General features: G+C 37.8%; 1 protein-coding gene across 1 annotated transcript in view; it reads left to right on the top strand.

The window, feature by feature from the left end:
• The first annotated feature begins 4,730 nt into the window (after positions 1–4,730).
• LOC126969635 (uncharacterized) overlaps positions 4,731–11,628 on the top strand; it is a 53,256-nt gene continuing 46,358 nt past the window's right edge. Inside the window, exon 1 of the mRNA XM_050815194.1 lies at positions 4,731–5,331. Within this exon, the coding sequence (XP_050671151.1) occupies positions 4,940–5,331 (392 nt within the window). The 5' untranslated portion in view covers positions 4,731–4,939. The remainder of the gene's footprint in view (positions 5,332–11,628) is intronic.

The following is an 11,628-nucleotide window of genomic DNA, read 5'->3' as shown; positions in this document are numbered from 1 at the left end:
ATCACTGCCAGTTACCACCGCAGGTACAACATTTTCAGGGATGCAACATGTAATACATATGGGGTAATGATCTGACCACGTCACATCGTATAAAATCTTTACGTCGGTTACAGTTTGTGACGCTGCACAAGTAGTGAGACAGTGATCCAGCCAGCTCTGAGAGCCGCTGGACTCGCTCATAAATGTAAAATGATTTGACTCAAGCCCTAAATAATTAATATCAATGCATTCCAATTCCATATCTTTACAAATTTTTATCATTTCTCTGCCGAAATTAGCCGAAGGGTGGGAATTAAAGTCTCCCAGCACATAAGCACACTCTACATTCGACTCTTCAATTATTGCACTAATCTCACATATATATATTATAACCGCATAGTATAATTAGGCGAATATAACGAGTGATCTAACTGGTGATTGTGATGCAGCGCTCGTCTGCTGGTCGCCTGGTAGCCGCTGTCTGCGTCACCACTCACCATCATCATCACAACCATCAAACACCTGTCACCACTATCCACATCACAGGACATAATCATACTGTGACGAATTTTCATAATCAAGTTACTGGTGTATAATAAAACTGCTTGCTTCGTGACATCAATTATATTATTATTTTTGTCTGTTACTGTCTTACAGTCTCCGACTAGATGCTCGATCAGAATGCCACCACTTTTTCAAAAGAATCGAATATACCTTTCGTTTTTCATAGACTACCCACATATCGGCATTTCGAATCGAACAACTTACTAATATCGATTAAAACATATGAATCAATTACAATCATCGAATACAGTATTATTAATTATATATAAATAATAAAAATAAACTTGATGTAACCGACTAATTTGTAAAACAATAATAAATAATCATAAATTCATTACAAAACGATGATGCTTCATTAACTATTAGCTTCCCTCGCACACCCTAAATAACTTGTAAAGTTTTACAGTGAATGAAGTTTGTTGAATTTGAATTTGTTGACACATAAATAACTAATTTGTAAGTTGACATAACGAGGTCTGCCCGGGCAGCAGTTTGTTATTAAATATTCGTCTGAAAACTTTATAAATAATTTTTATGGAGGGTAGAGAAAAGGAGAATCATCTCATATGGGAGAAAAGAGAAGGCCAAACTGGCCTCTAAAAAGCTTGGTGTACTCAGTAAGGCGAGACAGTACTTCACTAAAAGCCACCGCCTGCAACTTTATAAGGCGCAAATTCGGCCTCACATGGAGTACTGTTCTCACCTCTGGGCGGGTGCTCCCCAGTACCAGCTTCTTCCATTTGACCGAATGAACGAGGAGCGGCTCGAATCATCGACGTTCAAGTAATCTCCGATCGGCTTGATTCTCTAGCATTGCGTAGAGATGTGGGTTCTCTCTGCACCTTCTACCGCATTTATCACGGGGAGTGCTCAGAGGAGCTCGGGTTGATTCCAGCGGCCGAATTCACCATCGGACATTACGTGCAAAGTACCATCCACATCACGTAGACGTCTGGCATTCCACAACCGTGCGTTTTGTTCGAAATTTCTTGCCTCGCACAGCCACTTTGTGGAATCAACTACCGGCAGCGGTCTTCCCGAACAGATACGACTTAGGGACCTTCAAGAAAAAAGTATACTCTGTATACTATACATACCTTAAAGGCCGGCAACGCATTTCTTGACACACCTGTTGTTGCGGATGTCCATGAACGGTTGCCTCACCTCTCCCCATCCCGTGAGCCTCTTGCCCGTTTGCCCCCTCTCATATAAAAAAAAATAGATTATGGGTACCACAAAGTGGCCTATTTCTGCCGTGAAGCAGTAAAGTGTTTCGGTCTGACGGACGCCGTAGCTTGTTAAAAAAAATTCTAGGCAAATGAGACGTAATATCTTATGTATCAAGGTGACGAGCGCAGTTGTAGTGCCGCTCAGAATTTTTGTGTTTTTCAGTCATTCTTAGCGGCACGGCATTGTAATGGGCAGGGTGTATCAATTAACATCAGCTGAACGTCCTGGTCGTTTCGTCCCTTATTTACATAAAAAACAAAATGTAGCAATTATAAACGCAATTCGTTTACAAGTATGCCGAGTTAAACAATTTAATATTATTGTCGACTAAAGTACTTAATTATTGATAATTTCAACAACTAACTAGTGTGTGTGGGTGTTTACTAATGTGGTTAATATAACTTCAAATAATTATTATAGGGAAACGTGCACCTAGAATGATTAGTATTATTTTATATTTGAGGCTTCTTTTAAGATTCACCCTGATGTTACTGTGTCGTCACCCTAATTTAATGCATTTTGACGAACACTTTTTCATTTACTCAGATGATTCTCCTTACGTCTACCCGCTATAATATTTTATTTAATAAACAGTAGTAATAAATAAACAAAAAACTTGCAGATTTTCAAAAAATATCGGTGAGAAATTTAAAACAATTATTTCAAACTAATTAATTAATAAACCAAACAAAGTTTCCACAATTCGCGCCTAAACAAGTTTTACCTAAACCAACTTTAAGATAGACATCCGGATGCGTAGGTCCATGACGATTCCGCCGGTAGTTACGGAGCTACCACTGAGCCTCTTCAGATACTGGTCGGGACTCTTCGCTATTAGATTATGGAAACGACTAGTGGGACATTTATTATTTCAATAAAGATATTAATCATTGTACTCTCCTTATCTTCCTATTAAAATAATCGATGTATGCCTTAAATTCGAGCAGGGGTAAGGACTCGGGGCAGGTGTGCGACAATCAACGAGGGTAAGTCTCGACTTCCGAGAACCGGAAACAGTATCTGCCATACATTTAATAATTTGACAGTGTGTAATGAGGCGTCCGCCGCCTCCTTCGCCAGTAATGTGTGATGACAACCCAACAGAAATAAATATAGTCGCAAGCGTCATGCGCGACATCTGTGGTGTGAACATAACGAGTTACACGCAGCTCTTCTGGGAGTAACACTCGCCTGTACAAACTAAAAGGGTTGTCTCAATGTCACACTAATAAAACCTTGACCTACACCAAATATAGGTTATAATATTTTTATGTTTTTTTTTAATATTTATTTTTTTATTCAGAAACAAAACAGTCTTTTACAATAGTAACATGGCAAATATACATAAACTAGAAGACAAAACAGTTCCTTAAAGTTCCATAGATTAAATACTAATTATGTTTACAATTGACAGTAATGAAAAATAAAACAACATAGATATTTTAAGCCAATAGTGAAAGCTAGAAAATTACAAAAAACAACACGAATATTTAAACAGTTATAGGAGTATAGTTAAGAACAGAACACAATAACAATGATTTATTATTACAGAGTTAACAATTTCTTTTTTGTTTACATTTTCTTATATATTTTTTGTATATTTAATGAAAATATATCAATTTCAGTAAGATGTAAATTGTAAAAACTACAAGAGCGCATCACAAATGTATTTCCTGCATAATTGGTTTTATAAGATGATAAAAAGTAATCTAAGAACGAGAGGAGATTCGCGGTGTTATACATTTAATTAGATTTAACAAGGATGCTGAGTCAAGCTTACTGTTAATAATTTTAAATAGAATTTGATCGATAGAGTTTCTTTTGTTAATAAGTAGGGATATTCTGTGGCTTTGTGAAGTTTCATAATCGATGAAAATATTCCCAGTCCGGTATTCCAATGGTTTTAAGAAATTATTTTGTACGATCGATATGAACCTCGTACTGAGGGTTCCAAAATAATGCAAGCAAACTCCAGGATACTGCATATGAAAGCGTAGTAAAGTATTTTGAGTGTGTTTGGTTGCCTAAATAGTTTTGATAGGCGTTATACCATTCCTAATTGCTTATAAGCCTTAGAGGAGATGTTGTCGGTATGAAGATAAAAGTTTAATTGAGAATCAAGGGTTACACCCAGGTCCTTAATACTGTTGACTCGTTGTTTTATCTTACTAGAAAGAAAGTAATCAAAAACAATTAAATTACGTTTCCGGGCAAATGTTATGAAATTACATTTATCTGGATTTATGAACTGTTGGTCCTTTTCACAAAATAATTCAAATCTTTGTAAGTCTGATTGTAACTGAACACAATCTTCTCGAGATTTGATTATTTTATATATCTTTGTATCATCTGCATAGCGCAAATGATGAGAGTTCTTAAAACACTTTTCTATATCATTAACGTACAGTTTAAACATAAAAGGCCCTAAATGTGTGCCCTGTGGTATACCCGAAGAGATTTGAAGGTACCTGGATGTATAACCCTTTAGTGCAACTGCTTGGCTACGATTGGAAATATAAGAAATCAACCAACGAAGTAACTCCCCGTGTATACCGAATTTCGACAATTTATTAATTAGCGTTTTATGATTTAATTTATTGAAAGCTTTGAAGAAATCGGTATACACCGCGTCAACTTGATATCCTGAATCCATAGCATTAAGGATATCATCTGTATATAATATAAGATTGGTATCAACTATTTTTCTTCTATTATCATCTATCTCTTATATATTTTAATTAATTATTATTTTTTTTATGGAAGAAGAGGACGAAAGACCATAAATACGGATCACCTCATGGTATTGATTACCGCGGGTCACATACTCTTGTAATACCAGAGAATATTGAAACAGTGTTAGCACTACTCACGGAAACAGAATAGTTCGATACTTGTGTATAATATATTGTGTAAGGTCGGCTGGGAATGATCCAAGTTACGCCGCCGACCAACCGGCCCGTATCAATTAAACAAATGATTATATATTTGCGTTTTCTAATCCGGAAATCGCGAACACAACAAAAACAAACGTGGATGCGGCAAGTGGAACTTTCACCTGCGCCGGCGCAGCGCGGCGACCGCTCGGTCGATCAGTCGCGCTCTAGCCGGGCGAGTGATCGCGGGTTGTGTTGTGTGTTCGTGAGTCGTGAGCGATGCGCGCGCGAACATGACGGAGGAGTCTCGCACCGAGCGGGGCGACGCGGCCGAGCCCGCGCCCGCCGCGGACTTCCCCACCATATCCGTGAAGTCCGAGGACTCCACCGAGCAGCTCATCTGCAAGACGCCGCAGAAATCCAAAGGACTGAGTGTCAGCTCCAAGAGCGCGGAGGCCGGCAGCTCGGGCGGGCGCCCCCGGCGGCGGCTGGTGGTGCTGGGCGCGGCACAGGCGCTGCTGGGCGCCGCACTGGTGTCGGGCGGCGCCCTGGGCGTGGTGAAGGGTGCCGCCCTGGCCCGCGTGGGCGCCGGCCTGTGGGCGGGCGGCGCCGCCCTGGCCGCGGGCGTGGTCGGGGTGCTAGCCGGCGTCCACGAGTGCTATGGCCTCGACGGCTCCACCTCAGGGTGCGTAATGTTTCAATACTTTTTTGGAGATTTTCCCATCGCGAATAACTTTCTAAATAATTGGAGAAAAACTTATAGTGCTTTGTCAATCGTAATTTCGAAATCCCTATTGTGTAAGAAATTTTCGTCTGTCAAGCTACGTCAAGCGTACCTATACTTACAATTCAAATGAAATTTGCTTGACTCAAAAAATTACACTTGTGACAGAGGTCTTAGCATTTTTGTGATTCATTTTACACTTCATTGTATTTTAAGTTCGGAAATGATTTGGCTAGACCCGCCACATGACATTTAAGCGTCATCCTATTGATGGATTAAAAAAGAGATTACCAAAACATTCCATGGATACACATTATTGATATGAAACAATGGGAAACTGCGACTGAACTCCTCCCTCGGGCTAATCGCCACATTTCTTGCATAACATACACACCGGTCACCATTTGGATGTGTGACTTTCCTCCACAGTGCGATTTTGAAGGAACTTTCTACCACCAGCTTCTAGCAAACTGTGGAATTAACTTCCTTGCCGCGGTGTTTCCAGAACGATACACTGTTATACCTCGGGTTTTCGCCCACGTCCATAAAAGTTGCCCGGCCATAAAATCAGCCATATTTGAATTTCTAATTTGAATGCTGGAGGTCTATTACTATAATCGAAAGACAAAGATTCGTTTCGAAACGAAAGAAAGACGAACTTCTAATTAAATCCTATTTTCAAAGTAGTTCGGATCCGAATAGTGCGGACCTAATGATATTGTAAAAATATCATTTGGATGTTCTTCCTTATGTTTCCGATATATCGTGCGAAAACCGAAAACATATTAGAATTTTTTAGAACGTAGTTATTTTTTTCGTTTTAGTGTCAGTTAATAATAATATATATATAATCAGCCTGAATGAAAACTCCAAAAAAAGCCGTACACAGAAAACAATTATGTCATGCAGATAGACAAAAATGTTCATAAAATAAAAACTACTGGGCCAAACTATGTAAAATTTTTATGGGACCAATGAAATTGTTTCACAGCAGAACTGTCAAACCGTGCGTCAGTAAATTCACTCACAGAAAATATGTCCATACAAAACAAATATTGGAAATAAAAATAATGATGGGTTCCAAATCGAAATAAAAACTACACTATCTCTCAAGGTGGACTAAACTGCACTTAGGAGTCCATCGCGGACAAACATCGTGTAACATAATTTATATATATTAAGATTTGACATAACATAATTTCAGTAAAATCCGTTTAAACAGCCCAATCTCTGTTTTCTGCAAGCTGGGGCTTCTGTTCCATGACTCTAATTTGGAAATATAATATTGAGCCTTATACACAGCCACGATGACTTTCACTCATAAATATAATTATTATGCGAAGATGTTCGCCGCATCAGCTTATTATACTATTATTTAATTTCATCATATTTTACATAAGAAAGTAAGTGTGCGTAATATATTCCGTATTTTAATTAGAATAGATTAAAAGTAACTTTTACGTGAAAACCTAATGTAAAAATACAGTTTCAATAACACACGTTTTAATCCTTTACCAATTGAAAGTATTAAGCCTATAAATGTTAAAACGATACGGTGGCCATTTTCCTCTCATAATAACAATTGAGTTGGCACTTGGCAGGTACAAACAGGCCAAAATTAGTATTTCTAGCTACTATGATAAAATAATAAATGAAATGACAAAAAAAATATTATTTCATTAAGTAGGGTAGTGTTTGCGAGAAACCTGTTTTGAATTTCGGTCGATATTTTAGTAAATTATAAACTTGATAGACATTATTCATTCAACTGTTTGAGTGACTCTATGTATTATTTTTTCGATATGCAACATATTATTATGGCTCATAATATTGGCAGTTTAAGAGGAAACAAACTGATGTATTTGTATGTAAAAATAGCCACCGGGCTATTTTTACATACAAACGTTCCTAACTCTCCATGGTTTTGTCTCTAGATTATAATTATTTTCAAATAAGATCAATGTCATCATTATCTGCGTCTCTTTGTTTATTATTTTTGATATTTTTATTTTTGTAAGTGCTTACTTGGTGGATGATCCCTTAAATTTTACTACGAGTAGGTACCTCAACTTACACTTCAACCTGGCTAGTTTTAAATATCATATGAGTTCCAAACATACATAGAAGCTAATATTTCTCCTATAGCTCCAAAAGACACGGCTTTTTCTGAATTCGCTATGTAATCATTATTGAATGTTATTTAGATTCCATTTTCATAGTCTAGCTGAAATATATGGACATTTTCAATATACTTACATATTAAGAAAAGTACTTTTTCTTCATTTGTAAACATAATCAAAAGATAATCAGTAAGAAATATGACAATTTCAATGCATAAATTCAAAAAGTTATTTGTACAATAATTACTTTTGAATAAATTAATATTACTCAACAAAACTTATACAGTTGTTATGAAATTCAAGGACCAGGGACCAGTGTGGACATGATAATGACCACAGTCCACACTTTGACCAAATTGAAAAAAATTAAAAAAAGATCGGAATCTTTTTTTCCAAAGTTGTCAATAATCCATTAAATTGAACCTCATATTACCTATGTTACGTCAGGTACAGTGACAAGAACCTCAATATTATCTTTCGGATGAGTATCCTAAATAACACGTCTGCTTATCTGTTCATTACACTCCCTAATTAATGGCGAAAGTCTGTAAATTTCATATAAAATAAAATAAAGACCATTTTATCATGAAATTTTAACTGTTGACTAACTTTGACATTTATTTTGGTTGTTATCATTTATTATTTTGGATGCATGATAGTTTCTATTTTTAACTATATTTTTTCATCCTGAAGATGACAAAGTTTGAAGGAAGTTATCATACTGTACGTATAGTATGTATGTAGGTATGTATTGTAAAACTAAGTCATTTACCTGACTGTACCTGACTGTCTCAGCACGATAAACTCAATCTTCCTATCATTGTTGTTTTTAAGTTGTATCCACCAATAGGCATAATGATTAGAATTTATGGCGGAAAAAGAAAAAGCAGAAAAATTAAGGAGATCGAAACCGGCCGTTTTGTATAGAAACTCGAGTGTTATATGTTAAGTTCTGCAGGCTGCAGCTGCTGCATTAATAATGATTACATTACAACATGCTTTGTTAATAAATGTACATATTAACGACAACGATAACTCTTCGACAACACTTCCCTTAAAGCCTCGCCTAGTATCGGAATACTGGGTCTCGAAATCTCGAGCGATTGCCAATTGCGTGGTCATCTGGAGGGCAAAGCCAAATTGGCTTCAAAGAAACTGGGCGTCATTAATAGAGCACGGCAATACTTCAAGCCGGCCCACATACTAGCGCTCTACAAAGCGCAGGTCCGGCCTCACATGGAGTATTGCTGTCATCTCTGGTCTGGCGCACCCCAGTCTCAGCTCGATCCATTTGACCGCGTGCAACGTAGAGCAGCTCGAATTGTGGGGGACCCAGTGCTCTGTGAACGGCTGGATCACTTGGCGTTGCGTAGAGAAGTCGCTTCATTGTGTGTCTTCTACCGCATTTATCACGGGGAGTGTTCCGAAGAGCTGTTTATCCTGATTCCTGCCGCCGAATTCCACCTTCGCACGACACGCCACAAATTAGGATATCATTCTCACCATCTGGATGTGTGGCGGTCCTCCACAGTGCGGTTTTCAAGGGGCTTTCTTCCACGTACTACAAAGCTGTGGAATGAACTTCCTTGTGCGGTGTTTCCGGGACGATACGTCATGGGTACCTTTAAAAAAAGCGCGTACACCTTCCTTAAAGGCCGGCAACGCTCCTGTGATTCCTCTGGTGTTGCAAGAGATTGTGGGCGGCGGTGATCACTTAACAACAGGTGACCCGTACGCTCGTTTGTCCTCCTATTCCATAAAAAAAACGATATTGGACAATTCACAAAATCAACACAATTTCAGAACATGGTCGGTAACGCCAACTAGTTAGCAAATAACTTAAACTAAAGCTCTTGCGTACAGAACTATATGTATTATTATGTATATCTATTTGCTACACCATTGCAAATCGTACAAATACCATCAGTTACAGTTGTGTTACTACGATTCGGAACAATGATTCCGACCGCCATTAATCTATATATCTCTGTGGAACAGTAAAATCCATTCGAATTAGTCCAAGAGCCGCTACTCGTCATATAAAAACTGATGCACGTATGTTAAGTGAGTGAGCAGCGTCATAGCGTGCAGCCAAGTGCAATCCACTTGCATTCAACTTGCTGTAGGCTCAAAGTATAAGCGGTAGCGATTTAAAACACTTGAATGAAACCACTGTTTGTAACTTACCTACAACAAAAACCCTAATCCTTATAAAAACTATTATTTTTAATAATTTAAACACAGTCATTCTGTATTTTTTTAAGCATTTCAAAATTCACGTAATTTGACGCGTCCGTGAATCCGCGCCAATAGCGTGGTGACATGCTATTATAAAACAATATTGAGTCTATATTATGTTTCACTACAACGAGCAGAGGAATAAAATTTAAATTTATATGTATTACAGGGGTTTATGAACCCTATAAGGTGTATAAAGAAAACACTACCAAGTAAACGCATTCATAATATACTGCCAGTACCTGTCTGCCAATTAAATACAAGAGGTTATACCTACCTCGCTTTGAACGAGAAAGTTTTTGAAGTTATGAAGACACATACACTGTCTGTTTTAATAATTTTAAAGTTTATGTTTAGTTTGCATATTGATGTTTACTTAATATGTTAAAGTTTCTTTTTTGTTAAAGGTTCTTTTTTATATTATAAGTTATGATCAATGCTTAGAAGTGCAATTATGTTGCCAATAAAGTTATAATATAATATATATGAAAGATGGGAAAAATAAAATTATAAACATTAGGATTAGATAAAAAATTTCAAAGATAAATTAAGAGACAGATATAAACTTAGAAAATTATTCACATTTTCACACAAATAATAAAAAAATGTTTACATAAAAAATAATCAAGTTTGACGACGAAGAGTAGGTACAGCTTAAAATAGAAAAAGATCTTGTTATATGCTTAGTCATGTAAATAGTACTTATTAGAACAGCGTAGGCTTGTGTTTTGGGCCAGAGGAGGACGCGTGCGCACGCGCCGGAACATGAGTCGCTCGGCTGAGCACACGGCGGGGGCGGGCGGCCTGTACACTACCGCTGTTTCTTTTACACCACCACACAACCAGAGACGCGCACCGCACACTAGTTATATTAATTACGATAACAACTGACAAAACCAGCAAGATGTTAAACCCAAGACCTGATGGAGTGATACCTGATGCACATTACAGTGGAGTATCGCTCAGTACTTATGAAGAGACTAAACCCTGAACGGCAAATGTGATTATTGCGCTTAACTCCGAGATATAAGACGTTAAGTGTCCGTACCTCATTTGTTTCCCCTTGTTGTAGTTCAACCCCCCAGGGAACATGCAGTTCCTTCTCAAATGACGATATTATATCCTTTTATGTAGCAAACGTGTATTACCTGTATCCCTGTTATTCTATAGAGAAAACGCCACGAGGAGGCACCCACTAGAATATTCCTCGTATATTTTTCGGTTTTTTTTTTAGTTTTTTTTTGCTTAAAGACTGTCACGGCGTCATGTCGCGAACCCTATCTGCATTTGCGGCTATCGAGAAAATAACACGTTCATGTTAGCCGACGCGTTTCAAAAATTAACCGGTTATATTGACTTCGTACAATAATTAACTGCACGACATACACGTGGCGGGTATATGAGTACGGGACAACTAGTTTTTATTTCTTCTTTACAAGTCGGAAGCTTCATTGCACAGAAATCCGACAAGGTGGTCGAGAAGTACCTAGTCACGCGCCACCATTATTGTTTCCATTTCGAAAAGCGCCGTAGCTGGTGGTCGTGATGAGACTCAAGATCTTCTGTCTCCAAGTGACGTCTGATGCCTCTCAGAAGTTGATGAAGAAGATGGGATATTCAGATAAATTTCTTCGAGGTCTGAACAGAAAAACAATTGACCTAACTAGTGAAGGTAATACTCGACGCCTCTACCTCCTGAGATAATGAGAATCCATCTAACAATGTAGCGTCTGTTGAGAGTAGCGAATTAATTGTACGTCTTGTTAAATGAGTAAAAGTGTGTTGTAGAAGATTTAAATAATTTGCTAAAATAAACAATGAATGCCGGATTGTGTTGCTGTGGAGTGTGGGCATCAAGATATCAACAACTTAAACTGCTTTCACAATTTTCTCTACATAA

Source organism: Leptidea sinapis, chromosome 18, assembly GCF_905404315.1.
Source record: "Leptidea sinapis chromosome 18, ilLepSina1.1, whole genome shotgun sequence".
Lineage (NCBI taxonomy): Eukaryota > Metazoa > Arthropoda > Insecta > Lepidoptera > Pieridae > Leptidea > Leptidea sinapis.
Note: the sequence above shows the minus strand (reverse complement) of the source record. Positions and strands in the feature narration are given on the sequence as shown.